The sequence below is a fragment of the Mirounga leonina genome, unplaced genomic scaffold (genome assembly GCF_011800145.1).
Source record: "Mirounga leonina isolate KUSES-001 unplaced genomic scaffold, KU_Mleo_1.0 Mir_114, whole genome shotgun sequence".
Lineage (NCBI taxonomy): Eukaryota > Metazoa > Chordata > Mammalia > Carnivora > Phocidae > Mirounga > Mirounga leonina.
Window position 1 is genome coordinate 24,173,550 of NW_023270265.1, and position 15,226 is coordinate 24,188,775.

The window sequence follows — 15,226 nt, forward strand, 5'->3', positions numbered from 1 at the left end:
TCTTTCTTTCTTTCTTTCTTTCTTTCTTTCCTTTCTTTCTTTCTTTCTTTCTTTCTTTCAAGATTTCACTTATTTATTTGTCAGAGAGAGAGAGAGAGAACACAGCAGGGGGAGCGGCAGGCAGAGGGAGAAGCAGGCTCCCCGCTGAGCAAGGAGCCCGACATGGGACTCGATCCCAGGACCCCAGGCTCATGACCTGAACCAAAGGCAGACACTTAACTGAATGGCCCCCCAGGTGCCCTGGGTTAGGCATGGTTTCTTCTGCACACAGAAGCAAGGGCACAGACTCTGTATGTAGTCTGATGCTGAGCTTTGAGTCCTGGCATGGCCAGTGTGACCTTGGGCAGGTCCTCGAACTTCCCTGGGCCTCTCTTTATGCCATGCTGCATCGGAGACATAATAGCCACCCCCCAGGGTTGCTGTGGCTTTAGGACAGGAAGCCAAAGGACTTTTAAAGGGAGGTGGCTGCAGTGCTCTAAGGGGCCACAGTCACTCCGTACCTTCAAGGCTTCTTTCATGAGCATATTTTCAATTATGTATTTGCACTTGAACTTGGCCACCTACTGACTGACTAACTTTGCTAGAAATCTGTTCCATGGCTCATTTGGGAGCACCATTCTTATACCTCATTGGCCTTTTTGCCTCTTTTTAAGCTTTCTCAGAAAGCTGGTCCCAGGTCTCCAGCTTCTTGATTTGTGGGTATCTGCAAGAGGACTTTGCCCTCCTTTCCATTGCTATTTTTTATTTTTATTTTTTAAAGATTTTATTTATTTATTTGAGAGAGAGAGCGCCAGAGAGAACACACTAGCCGGGGGGGTGGGGGGAGAGGGAGAGGGAGAAGCGGGGTCCCCACTGAGCAGGGAGCCCAATGTGGGGCTCGATCCCAGGACCCTAGGATCATGACCTGAGCTGAAGGCAGACGCTTAACCGACTGAGCCACCCAGGCGCCCCTCCATTGCTATTTTGTTCTTTTATTGTGGAGATTAAATTTATATACAGTAAAGTCCACCAATCTTTAAGTGTATGTATAGTTGATTTATTTCTCTGTATGTATATGCCTGTGTAAGTACCATGCAGGTCAGGATATGGGACATCTCCATCACTCCAGAGGCTTCCTTATTCCCCTGGCCATCAGTCTCCCACCCCCCACACCACTCCCTGCTCCATTAGCCCAGCGTGTCCTCACCTCACTCTTGAACTTCCTATGAGGTGGCGTTAACACCCTGTACCTCACATTATCTCCTCAATACCTTCACTTCTATTTTTCTTTTTCTGATCAATTTCAGGCCGCCTATCAGCCAATCTTCCTGATGGGTGGAGCTCCTGCCTCTGGCACACCACCCACAACAGTCTGCTTTGTCTCCTGAGATGGGCAGAACCCTCAGACATGCTTCCTCTAGCAGGCAGTGTCCCAGGACATATAGATGCCTCCCCCGGCCCCAAGCCTGGGCCTTTCCTCCGCCCACCCTTCTCCTAGGGGCAGCTGGGAGGCTTTGCTAGCTCTCGCCATTGCAGGGCTCTGAGGCGCTGGGCCTGGTCCGGGCTGGCACCCTGAGCAAAGGTTTCTGAGAAGTGGCCCTAAGTGAGGGCGAGCAGGGGCTGCTCTATGAAATAGGGCCTGGAGGGCAGGGTCCCACTCCTGGCTGGAGGCAAGAGATACTGAGAGGCTTTGGGGCAGGAGTGGATGAAGCTGGAGACCCAGGAGAGATCTGTGAGTAGGTATGCTCACAGAAAATCCAGAGATGCTAGAAGGGGCCATCCCCAGGTGTGGGTGAGTTAGGCATTAGTCTAGGCCTCCTCTGAGAGGGAGGGGGGATGGGGCTCTCAGGTGGGGCCCCACCCTGCTGACTGACAGGGCTGACCTTAGGTGGGGGAGGGCAGGAAATCCCCTCTCGCCTGCCTACCATGCTCTGTCTTCGCTTATTTGCTCATGTAGCAACATTTAGTGGGAACCCCTGGGGTCATTGGGCAGTGTGCCGACACCAAGGATGTAAGGATACATACAGGGCCTCTCAACCCAAGGGGCTCACTGTCTAGACCAGGCTGCAGACAGGTGGCCCACTTGCCTCCAGATTTGGCCCTCAGATGTGCTTGCTTTGACCCCCTTGGTTCGAAACTTGGAACTGCTCATGCAGAGCTGATTCCTGGCTTCCCTGATAAACGGGAAGATCGGCAGCCCTGGTCTGCACTGCTCTGTGGCGGCCGCGTCCCTGGCCTCCCGGACGGGCATGCCAGCCGGGCGTGCGCAATCCCCCTGCTCCCTGTGGCAGGACGACGGTCCCCCTCCTCAGCACTTCCCCGTGGGCCCTGCAGACCTGTGAGCTGATTTGGATGGGAGGGGTTCGCGCAGGCTTCACTGAGGGGGGCACGGGGCCTTGACCTCACTTGACCTCCTGGTAGAGTGGCTGTCTCCAAGTCTCCGGAGTCTCCTGCTCCTCATCACATCCTTTCCATCGCATCCATAAAAGCCTGTGCTGGGGGTGGGGTGAGTGGGGGGAGCAGAAGCCAAGCTGATGGCACCAAGGCCCATGGAAGTGGGTCTTGGGGTACGGGGGCTGCTGGGTCGGAGCTCAGCACTACAGCCGCAGAACCTGGAGGAGAGTTCCCCAGGGATTCGTTGAGGTCGCTCACATTTGAGAACCACCAAGAAGAGGGGGCTGGGGCTCAGAGGACAGTGGGGTCAGACATGTTGTGTTTTCTAGGGCAAGGCCGGGGACCCCACTCCATCTTTCAGTTCCCCTGTTGGACCCTTGTTCTGAACCCCCTCCTTCTGGGCACAGCCGAGGCCCCCAGCTGGCCAAGGCTAACATTTTCTCCAGCCTTCCTGTCCCCACCCTGCACCTGGAGGAAAGGTCATTCTTGCCTTTGCCAAGTGTTGTCATTTCCCAGAATCTTTGAACTGTCATGTGGGCAGGAGTCCAACTCCAGGGAGTGGGACAGTGGCCGGCTGGCGGGTGAGGGCCACCTTGTCTCCCCTTCGCCTTCTTAGGCGGCCTGGTAGTTGCTGGGTTCTGGCCAGGGGGCCGGGACCATGGCCTTGTGCAGGGATGGAGGAGGATTTGGTGATTTGTTCAAAGAGAAGATGCTTTCCTGAGTTGGGAGCAGGATAGAGCAGGGGTCCTTGGCTACTTTACCTTTGGAGCTTTCAACGACAGGGGTGGAGAGGTGTCTGTGGGGGTGGTTGGGGCAGGGACTGGGCTGGGCAATGAGTCAGGAGGCATTCAGTCTCAGGGCCTTGTCAGTGAAGGGTGCATGACCCCAAGAGTGAGTGCCTCCTTAAGAGTAGGGTGACTAGGGAGCAGAAGGTGAGGGGGCCCTCTTCAGGGCCGTGAGGTGGCCACCCTGCACTTGCAAGGACCTAAGAATGAGCGCCTCCTTAGATGTGGTCTCTCTCGCCTGGTCCTGGTTACTATGCTGCAGGGAGCCTCTGGCCGGCTGGGGACATGCTCTGGGACAGCAGGCGAAGGAGGGGAGGACACTGAGGGCATTCCTGTCTCTCAGACAAGCCCACTGGTTCTCAGCCTTGGCTGCACACTGGAAGCCCCAGGGAGCTTTCCAAAATCCTGATGACGAGGTCCAGAGGTTCTGGTTTAATGGATCTGGGGTGCAGCCTGCCACTGGGGTTTTTAAAAGCCCCCCCGCCCCCGCCGCAGGGATTCCAGTGTGCAGCAAAGTTCGAGAGCCTCTTATCTGGATGGTGCCGGGTGGGTGGTGTTTACTTGTTTTCATTTCATTGATTTTCGTGTGAGCCCCACAATCTCCCAAGCACGACACAGACTTCTATGGGTAATACAAGAAAACATGCACCGAAGTGGAGGGGGTTTGAGGAGCCTGAGCTCCAAGTTCCCGGTCTGTGCCAGATGCGTCATGTTTGCTATTTAAAAACCAGTTTTGGGAGGTGGCTCTTCCCAGGCTCAGTTTACAGATGAGGAGCCTGAGTCTTGGCCACGTTGACCACGTCATCCGCGTCCCATGGCTGTGGAACGGCAGAGCCTTACGTGGGATACACACGTGACAAGCGGTGGGTAGGAATGGAAGTCGGTGCTGTCGCTTTCAGACTGATTTCTCAAACAAAACATTTGAGGCGTCAGCGGGCGGAGGAGAGGGCTTGGGGAAGAACAGAGTCCCCAGCTCGTCTCTGCCCACAGGATGGAGGGTGGCGTGCAGAGAAGGCTGTTCTAGTGTCTGTTCTCCCATCAGACTCTGGTCAGAGTCAGTCTGAGCCAGCGGCCCCAAGTGATTTTAAGGGAAGATACCAGTCTCTCTTTGCCTCTCCTTGTAGCTAAATAGGTCCCCGGACCTAAAGTGAGTCGAATAGTGTGAATAGAAGAGGGGACCTCCCTCCTTACCTACAACCGAGCACTACCTCCCTCCGCATACCAGAGTGGCCGCAAGTCCACCAGTTATGTCACTGGGTTCAACCAGAAAATACTCATGGGAGCGTAAATGGGGGGAGGCTATTTGGTCAGTCACATCATCTTATGGATTACTGAGGACCCTTTGCGGAGCGGGTCCCAGCCTCCTTGGCAGAGCCCTGGGTCCCGGCCAACAGATAGCAGACACCACAGCAGCTTGCCACAGAAGCTTCTGAAGATGTGGAGGGAGCATTTGAGGTGAGGCTTGGAAGATGCTGGAAGTTGCTATCTAATGGATAAATTCTTGCAAAATAGTCATCACGGTGGCTTCCAAAACCAGTGACAACGCTGTGAGCAGCTTTTTGCTGTGGTGGGCAAAAGTCCGCTGTATTCTGCCGCCAGCTCGTTTTGCTCTCTCAGGGTGGCTCATGCAGGAGTGACGGGGCAGGGAAGAGAGCGCCAGGTCCGGTGTGGGGAGATCTGGCTGGAGTCCCACCTGGCCGCTTACTGGCTACCCCGCCTTGGGCAAGGAGCTTAGCTCGGAGCCCTGGAGTCCTCATATACACAGTGGGGACTTCTGCTTCCATCCAAGATGGAGTAAGAGGGACTGGATTTACCCTTCCACCTGAAACAATGAAAAAACTACAAACAGACCAAATACATGAGACAGAGGTTTTTCAAAACATTGGACATTAGGCCACAAGGTTCAGTGACCCCAACAAGCTCAGTGATTATCTCAGCTTCTGCCTTGGGTGAGTTTCTAGGTCATGATGCCAGGAGAGGGGCCAGAGGCCAGAGGGGAGAAATGGGAGTATACTATTGTAAGGCTCTTTTTTTTTTTTTTTTTAATTTATTTGAGACAGAGAGAACGAGAGAGAGAGCACATGAGAGGGGGGAGGGTCAGAGAGAGAAGCAGGCTCCCCGCTGAGCAGGGAGCCCGATGCGGGACTTGATCCAGGGACTCCAGGATCATGACCTGAGCCGAAGGCAGTCGCTCAACCAACTGAGCCACCCAGGCGCCCCACTATTGTAAGGCTCTTACACTTGATGTGAACGGGTAAGGTATCACTTGAAGGTAGACTGTGATCTGGTTGAGATGTATATTATAAACGCTAAAGCAACCATTCAAATAGCAAAGCGTTAGAGCTGATAAACCAATGAAGGAAATAAAACAGAACCATAAAAAAAATACTCAATCCAAAAGAAGGCGAGAAAAGGGAGTAAAAAGCAGATGGAACAAATAGAAAACAAATAGCAAGGTAATAGACTCGAGCCTAAGAACAGCAGTAATCTCATTACATGTAGGTGGTCTAAACATCATTTAGAGATGGTCATATATTTTGGATATTAACCCCTAATCAGATATGTGCTTGCAAATATTCCATAGGTTGCCTTTTCCCTTTTGTTGGTTGTTTTCAAGAAACACACTTTAAATATAAGGACCCAAATATGTTCCACACAAAGGGGTGGAGGAAGGTATATCATGTTAACACGAGTCAAAAGAAAGTGGCAATGGCTATAGTAATACCAGAGAAAGTAGAGTTCAGAACAAAGAATATTACCTGAATGATTTCGATCTACATATTTATATCTAATCTCTGTCTAGAATATACAAAACAGTGATCTTTGTCTCGTTGGATTTGGTAAGAACAAAGTGAGGTAATATCTGGAAAAATGCTTCGTAGGGCTGGCTGGAGCATGGCCTGCAACATCTCTACAGTTCTGCCCCCACTGGCGCTCCTTAGACCTGGCAAGTTTACCAGGATCTACCCAAACAAGGGGCTTTCCTCAGCTGCAGAGAGAGATGGGCCCAGACAGAGCCATGCACCCCAGGAGCTTCGGTAATCTCAGCAGATGCTTGGCTGAAAAGAAAAGTCAAACAGTGACTGTGCTACATCCCTTTTGAGCCTTTTCTCATTTATCAGTCTTATTTGGTGGGGGCCCGTATTCTCTCCATGTAACATTTAAGGAAATGGAGCCCAACATCACAGAGCCATTAAACCACTGAGTCAGAGTTTGGACCCATGCAGCAGATGAGAGCCCAAGCCTTAAACACAGCCCTGACGTCGGGGCAAGGCACAGGGAAGGGCTCAGCTGGCAGAGGGCTGCATCTAGACTCTGAAGAAGAGAAGGAGGGGGCAGAGGTAGGACGAGCCCCTCTCCAGGCAGGGCAGCCCTGCATCTCCTCATCCTTCCTCTCCCCCATCCCCATGCTCCTTACCTGCCTTCAGCAGGAACCCGTGGGTGATGAATGAGGACCAGATGGCTGGAGGGAGCTGGCTCTGGGCAGTGGTGGTGAGCAGACGGGGATGCTTTGGGGCCTCTCCAAGTCAGGTGCCCCTGACTGCCCTCCATAGTGCGGGATGTCTCAGCCCTTCCCAGAGTCACACAGAACCTTGGTCTGAGGAATGGGTAATAGGGACTCCTGGGTGGCTCAGTTGGTTAAGCGGCTGCCTTCAGCTCAGGTCATGATTCGAGGGCCCTGGGATGGAGCCCTGCATCAGGCTCCTTGCTCTGCGGGGAGCCTATTTCTCCCTCTGCCTGCAGCTCCCCCTGCTTGTGCTCTCTCTCTCTGACAAATAAATAAATAAAATCTTAAAAAAAAAAAAAGGAATGGGTAACAGTACTGATGTAGTTGTCTGAAGGTTCTTTGAGAGCCGGGCAGTTCTTTTTTTTTTTTTTTTAATTTTATTTATTTATTTGAGAGAGAGAATGAAATAGAGAGAGCATGAGAGGGGGGAGGGTCAGAGGGAGAAGCAGACTCCCTGCTGAGCAGGGAGCCTGATGCGGGACTTGATCCTGGGACTCCAGGATCATGACCTGAGCCGAAGGCAGTCGCTTAACTGACTGAGCCACCCAGGCGCCCCATTTTTTTTTTTTTTAAGATTTTATTTATTTATTTGAGAGAGAGAATGAGAGACAGCACGAGAGGGAAGAGGGTCAGAGGGTCAGAGGGAGAGGCAGACCCCCTGCTGAGCAGGGAGCCCGATGCGGGACTCGATCCCGGGACTCCAGGGATCGGGACTCCAGGATCATGACCTGAGCCGAAGGCAGTCCGGGACTCCAGGATCATGACCTGAGCCGAAGGCAGTCACTTAACCAACTGAGCCACCCAGGCGCCCCGCCCCCCTCCTCTGTCTTTCATAGCCTTCTTGGGGCCCGTGCCTCTGTTCTGCTGGGACAGGTAGGAGGATTCCCCTTCATAGCCCTGGAAGGAGGTATTGGTGGTGAGGGGCAGGGACTGGAGTGGGGAAGGCATGAGGGCCAAGTGAGACTGAGTTTTTTTTTTTAGTGTTTCATTGGTGTTTTTTCAAACAAATCGAGGTGAAACTCACAAAACACAATTAAACATTTTAAAGGGTACAATTCAGTGGTATTTAGTGCTTTCACAGTATTCTGCAATCACCACCTTGCTCTGCTTTCAAAACCTTCTCATCGCCCTAGGAGGACACCATGCCTGTTAAGTACCCACTCCCCACTCCCCCTCCACCCCCAGCAACCACTGCTCTGCTTTCCTTCTCTGCCGATTTGCCCATTCCAGTCTTTTCATAGAAAAGGAATCATACAATATATGACCTTTTGTGTCAGGCTTGTTTTCCTTAACATAATGTTTTTGAGGTTTATCCAATTTGTAGCATGAATCAGTACTTAATTCCTTTTTGTGGCTGAATATATTCCATTGTATGAGTACACCACAGTCTGTTTATCCATTCATTCTTTGATGGACATTTGGGTTGCCTCCCATCTTTTGGCTGTTGGGGAAAATGCTGTTATGAACCATTGTGAGCAAATTTCTGCTTGAGGACTTGTTTTCAGTTCTTTTGAGCACATACCTACAAGAGACACTGCTGGGTCATAGGGCAATTCTATGCTTGACTTTTGAGAAACTACCAGACTGTTTTTCACAGCAGCTGCACCTCCTTTTAGTTTTTAAGATCATGTTATTCTAAGTGTAAAGATAATAAACCTGTAAAATTTTATACCATATTATTTTTACATAAAATAATACACTATAAAATTTTGGAAATTATTGAGCAGTTTTTAAAAGTTTTAAAGTAATAAAGAATTATAAAATCGTATATAAATACATGCTTATTGTAATAATTCAAATCAAGACGTTTCTAGCAGAAAAATTCCCCTTTATCTGTTCCTCCACCTCTGTCCTATCCCTTTGCCTGACCAGTGTTAACCCTTTGGTCTGTATCTTTCCAAACATTTTCCAGGCATTTGAACAGTTTTTGAAAAAAAAATTTTTTTATGCAAACATATTATACTATCCATATTATCTTGATTTGAAATCTTTCTATTCGTTTCTTGTGAATGTTGATTATTCTAGTGACTGTCATAGAGCAGCCTTGGACAAAGCTGTCCTTTGGTGGCTGGATAGGGAATGTATTTGTAATTTTCTTTTTGTTATCTGCATTTACAAATTTAAAAAAGGAACATGAATTTCTTTTATAATAAGAAAAGTCAGGAAGAATTGGAGGCTTGGAGGCCCCGCGCACAGCTCGTACCTTAATTTAGCACTTACTTCACTCCTGGTTGTATAATAAGCTGTTTACCGTTTGCCTCCCTTGAGGGCAGATACGGCTTATTCATCTGCTGTCCTCCCTACTCCTGTGGAGTGTGCCAGGCATACTGGAGCTCCGGCGAACAGGCGAGCAGCCCCTCCAGGGCTGCGGCTGAGGCTGCAGAGGAGAGGGTGGGTTCCGAAGACCCTCATGTGCCTTCAGGCTCACAGAAGGACGAGCGTCTTCTTCGGGGCCGGGCCCTGGGTAGTGACGCGCCCTGCCGGGGCGTCTGGGCTGCCCTCCGTGGGAAGCTGGGTGGGAGCTCAGGGGCAGTTATTTATGGTGGCTCCAGCCAGGGTGCCCATGGCAGGCGGCACCCAGCTGAGGAAGTAATTAGAGTGCTGCCAGGAGCAGGAAGCAGGGAGAGGCTTGGAGGCTCCGGCTCTCTTTCCAGAGAGATATAAATAGCCGGTCTGGTGGTGGAGGTGGAGAGCAGTATGCACAGGAATGGAGGTGGGGGCAGCCAGTGCCTGGAGGGCGGGGGTGGGAGCTGTCTTCTCGGGCTTGTCTGTCAGTCTGGTTTGGGAAGGTGCAGGGGGAGTGGCACTGGCTGGCCGGGAAGGCGCGGGTGGTCTATGCCAAGAGGGTACCTGGTTGAAGTCCTCCTTCCCCTGCCTGGGGTTCCCCCATCTGTCCCTATGAGACTAGCCTGTCAAAGTTCACGTTCCTGCTTGGGTCTCAGACCCCTAGTGGGCGCACCATGGAAGTCACATAGACCTGTGGTGGTCCCGCTTCCTGCCTGGAACTTTCTCCAAGAAGCTAGTAAGGGTCAGGGTGGGATTCCAGAGCCCAGGATCATTTTTAGCATTTCCAAGGGAACAGTCTCTGCTGGTGCTGGGCAGCTCTGTGCCTGACTCATCTGAAAACACTTTATAAATAACTGGAGGAGGGATGTGGGCTGTCCGTTCTCATGCCCCCCCATGCTCCGCAAGCAGGTTGCAGGTACTGAGGGCCCCAGAGCGTCCTAGATGTCAGAGCAGAGCCCCAACTCTGGTCGGGAGCCAGGGCCAGGGATGCTCTGGGAGGACTGTCAACTTCTGGTGATTGGCACTGCAGTGATTCTGGGGCCCCAAGGAGTCCTCCATTTGGCTGTGATGTTGTCAGCACCCCCACTTTCTGTAGGGTGCATTGGGGATTGCTGGCTGGCCAACTGAGCCAGTATGGGCTAAACTTGCTGGATGACCTGGGACAAGTCATTTTCCTCCTCTTGGTCTTAGAGCCCTCATTGGTAAAGTGAGAGGGTTGAACTAGGCGAGTTTGAAGGTCCTGTCTAGTGGTTACATTTTTGGCTCTGTGTCTGGCTCATTGTAAGTGTGGATGAGTGGCAGATGGGAGCGGGGGGCAGGGGGATGAGCAGTGACCCACATCTGGAGCCTGTGTGCTGGACAAGGAGAATCTCTCTCACTGTTCCAGGTAGACACTTGGAGCTCTCAGGCCAAGTGTCCAGGCCTCTGAAAGGTGTGCTTAGATAGGGCCTGATTATTGTCCCTGAGGACTTGTTTCACCACAGAAACCCTACTAGGACCTGGGAAGCTAATATCAGCTTGGCATATACTGTGCTCTTCTGCTAGAACATTTCTAACTTGTGAGGTAGTGAGCTCCCTGTCCCTGACTGAATGTAAGGATGCGGAGGAAGGGACTCCTCGCTGAGTGAAGAGCTGCCGTTCAGTAGTTCCTGATGTGGCAGGGCGTCAGGATCCTGGAGGAGTTTGTTCACAATACCTGCTGAGTGGGCCTCCCAGGGGTGGGGGCTAGGTGTCTCTGAGCTACTGGCCCTCCTGTCAGCCGTGCTGCTCACCTCAGAAGGCTGGGGCTAACTAGAACACAGCTTCCCTTACCTTAAATGCGGCATGCCATTCAGGTTTCCAGTTCTTTGCAACCACAGACGCAGGGACAGTAGATGAAAATCAGCTACCCCAGGAGACCATGAATGGGAAGCTGAATCAGCTGGCTTGGTATCTGCCCAGAACCCAGACAGATGGCTTCCCTGGAGACCTCTGAGGACATGGCTAGCAGGCGTCATGCTTTTGGGGATTATGCACTGGAAAGGTTTGGAGGGAAACCGAACCAGAGGGCCTTCACCAGGACTCTCTGCTCTGTCTGCTAGTCGGGATCAGACTCAGCCCCTGCCGAGTGGGAGGCCGGTGCAGGAGGAAGACCAGGGCCACCGGCAAGCCCACAGCCCCGATCAGACTCCCTGCTCCTCCTCGCTCACCATGCGACTTCGAGCTAATCCCTTACGCTGTCCCAGCCTCTCGTTTGCAGAGTGAGGGAGCTGGACTTTCCAGTCCTCCCCGACCCCACATGTTAAACAATGCCTCAAAAGACCAGCAGCGGGGACATTTGCCTAGCTTCTTGCATCAAACATTGTTCTGACCTGCTTTGTGGTGGTGCAGTCTTTCCTCCTCCTTATTTCCCACACGAGCCCTGCCCTTTTTGATTTCCCAGTGTCTGCTGGAAGTGTGGAAGTGGCCGGCTTGGCCTGTCAGGCAGGAAGGCCTTGCGGCAGTGGGGCCAGAGCTGTGGGTGGGGAGGGAAGGAATGAGCCTGTAGACATAGGCAGACAGTGGGGACGGGCCTGGGGGCCACGTGTGGTGGGGGCTTCTCAGTGGGAGGCTGGGGCCAGGTGACTGCCAGGAAGCTACAGGCACCGCCTCCGAGGTAGGCCTCTGGCCAGGAGGGGGATTCCGGGTTAATGGTGGTAGGAGTCCCCACGGGGTATGAGGCCAGGAGCACGGTGGCCAAGTGCCAATGTACGAGATGCTTCTGAAGCCAGGCCTGGGTGAGGGATAGGGGTGGGCAATGAGGCGTTCGTGCCATGTCCAGAGGGCACGCCTAGGGCCAGGCCTTACACGTGCATTATTTCCAGTTCTCAGTGGCCCTTTCCAGAGGACATCATCTGCCCCAGTTTACAGACGATGAAGCAAGGCCCAGGCTAAACAGAGGGCTCCCTCTGCATCGTGTACCTCTTCTTCTGTTGTAAGCATCGTTCTCCAAAAGCATGATGGCACCTGTCAGCCTGAGGGCCCGCGCCTATCTGTCCCAGGTCAGTGCTGTGTGCACTTAAATGAATATGTATGGAGGAAAGGTGCTTTAGAATAAAATTGCACCGGAGAAATTGGAAATGTCCTAGGATAGCCCAATACAGTGTCTGCAGGATTTTGAACCTGGTTGCAAAACCGTTGGGGAAATGTGGGGAAGAAGCGCTGCCCCCGGCCTCGAGTTTGTGTGGTGTTCAGGAGGCTAGCTGCGGGATGGTTGCAGTGCTGGTATTTCCAGGAAGAAGACATGGACCACCACGCTGCAGGCAATCTGGGAGGGTCCCCCCCAAAGAAGCAGAGCTTGAGTTGTCCCTCAAAGAATGAGTTGGAGTTTGCGTGGCAGTTAGGAGTGAGAAAAGAGCATTCTAGGCAGTGGAACAGCATGTGAAGAAAGCTTGGAGGCCTAGAGGCTGTGGAGTTGGGGAAATGGGGGTAGCTGGATGGGGCTGTGTAAGTGGGGGGTATGAGAGACAGGGTTGGACAGGTGAGCGGGACCAGATCAGGGACGGGGAATGTCTGTGTGACTTTCTGACTTTGGCTGAGTCTCTGTTTCCTTAACTGTAAGATGGGAAAAATAAGGCCCTCTCTCTGTACAGGGTTGCTGTGAGATTTAAACTAGCTAATGAAATAAAATGAGTGGCACTGGGCCTGACACAGGTTGAATAACTGGTATTGTTATTGTAGTTGTTAGTGGTGATGATGGATGGTAATGATAGTAATAACCAGGCTTTCCAGTTCCACTTTGGTCTATTCCTAACACAGCAGCAAGAGTGATTCAGTGAAAACACAGGGTAGATCATGTCCCTCCTTTGCTCACAAATCTTAGGGGCTCCCGGAAGCCACGGGCTTTGTGATAGTCTCCCAGACCCTACATGGCCTGACCTTCCTCTAACCTCTTACCGCACGTCTGATGCGGCTTCCCATCACCCCTCTCTAGGCACACTGGCCTCTTTGCTGTGCCTTGAACTTGCCAGGCTACTCCTGCCTCAGGGCCTTTGCACTTGCTATTTCTGTTTACTGAACTGTTCCTCCTCAGAAATCCATATGGCTCACTTCCTAGCTCCTTCAGATCTTTACCCAAATGTCCTCTCCTCAGTGAGGTCTTTGGCTAAGCTATCTAAAATTGCCAACTGCCTCCCCTCCCCCACACTGGCACCCCCTATCTCCCTTCCCTCCTTTATTTCCCTTCTCTACACCTATCACCTTCTAACAGACTGTGTATTTGTACTGTGTATTGCTCGTCACTCCCAGTGGAACAGAAGCCCCACTAGGGCAGGGCTTTTGTCTGTTTCATGCCCTGCTGTATCCCTAGCACTAGCTCAGAATTGGTGTTCAATAATACATGTTGTTGTTGTTTATATTATTGTCTCTGGAGCATGGAGGGTAGGAAGGAGGGGCTGGCCTTCCTTGCTGGGAGTGACGGCCCATGACCAGGGGCCTCCGAGCTCACCTTGCTTCTTCAGAAAGGTATTTCTTCAGTCCCTCCTGTCTCTCTGGCAGAAGCCCAGGAGCTGTAGGCTTCTAGTTAACAACCTCATCCCTCTGTGCAGGCCTGCCCGCTTATTTCAAAACACAGTCCTCTCCACTTGCTCAGGGGCTCCCTCCCTGCCAAAAAACTCAGTGCACTCAGCAGGGGTGGATGGTTGGCAGCCTGTGTCCTGTCTTTTTCCAGAGGCAGTTCCCTAGGTCCCAAAGCAATCCAGTGCCTGGGAGCTCCAGAGCCTGTGTGGCCTGATTTAGATCCCGGGGGCAGGGCCCCAGCTGCAGCCCTCCCCATGCAGCTGGAATCCCCCTCCGAGACCTCTCCGAAGCTTCCCTGGCCTTATGCATCTCCACTCTTTTTAGATCCCTGGGCTGAGACCCATGGGAGAAAAGTGCCACAGTCACTCCGGTCACTCCATCACTCTGCTGGGCTGGGCTCCTCCTCCTGTAGGAGTACCTCCCCAGGGATCTCTGAGGTGCCCTCCCCTCCCAATAGCCCTGGTCCCAGCCCCTACTAAAACTCGCTGACTCCATGTCCCACTTGCTTATGGCCAATTGGAGTGGCTGACAGTCTGATACATTTCCTGTTTACCGTGTCCCCTCTGGGACCTTCAGAGATGTAATGCTTTAATTCTGAGGTGTGGCTAATGGAATTGCAGGCTGTCAGGTGGGATTTTGGAATACATGGGCCTTTAGTCTCTGAATTCCCACCAGGGCAATGGAGACTTACTGGAAAGAGGACAAGATCTGGTTTAAGACAGATGGGGATTGGACAGACTTTCCTACTTAGCTGTGTCACCTTGGGCAAGTTGCTTACCCATCTGAAAAATGGGATAGTGAAGGTACCACCTTTCTCCCTGGGGGGCTGTGAGGATTAAGCAAAAGAATACAGATGAGGCCCTTAGCTCCAGGTCATGCAGAGCGAGGGCCAACAAATGGGATGCTAGTGCAGCTGCAGGATGCAGGGTCTGTCCTCTTCCTGCTGAGCGCTGAGCAGGCGGGACCCAGCCATCCCTGGCCTGCCCAAAGCAAGGCAGGGGCCAGCTGGTACCCTGGAGCCTGTCTTGGCCACGAGGTGAGGGCTCCTCCCCAAGGCCTAGCTTCTGTCTGGCTGTGGATCTCTATGCAGGACTGGGGCCACGGGGGCAGAGGGGACCATCTCCACCTGGTCCTTCTGGCTGGCTCTTTCTGCTCCCCCAAGACAGGGCCCCCGCTGAGGTAGGCTGGCCACCCTGGGGCCTGTGAGGGAATCCCTGCCCATTGTGTTGGCCAGACCCTTTGCCACTCAGTGGGTTCAATTTCAGAAGCTTTGGGAAGATTCCGATTTCCTGCTGTCTTGTGTATAAAATGACCCGAATGAGGGAAAGAAATCCAGACATACATGAGGAGCAGCTGTGAGACTGGAAAATTTCCAAATAGCAGGGTGTCCAGCCTGGTAAAGCCGTTAGGCTCATGAGGCCCACCCTCCTCTTTTAGATGATGGAGAACTTGACGTCCAGAGAGGGACTATGACCTGTCGAGTGTCACACAGCTAGGAAGACGCAGAGCTGGGATTCAAACGCAGGTTTCCTAACTGTTCATCCAGTGCTGCCTGCACCGCACCCCACCAGCCAGACCCCGAGCCTGGAATCCAGTTCCCTGTGGCCACAGAGCCCGAGCAAGCACCAGTATACCACGCTGCCATCAGATCACTTCTTCCCCTCTAACAGCTGACCCCGGCCTTCTAGAGTGAGGCCACCATACTTGTAGAGTCTCCCAGGCTTGGCTTAAGATGGGC

The 15,226-nt window shown here is 52.5% G+C and overlaps 1 protein-coding gene across 1 annotated transcript in view; it reads left to right on the forward strand.

The window, feature by feature from the left end:
* Nucleotides 1–11,913: 11,913 nt before the first annotated feature.
* Nucleotides 11,914–15,226, forward strand: part of GOLGA7B (golgin A7 family member B) — a 31,220-nt gene continuing 27,907 nt past the window's right edge. The window contains exon 1 of the mRNA XM_035026624.1: nucleotides 11,914–11,972. Within this exon, the coding sequence (XP_034882515.1) occupies nucleotides 11,928–11,972 (45 nt within the window). The 5' untranslated portion in view covers nucleotides 11,914–11,927. The remainder of the gene's footprint in view (nucleotides 11,973–15,226) is intronic.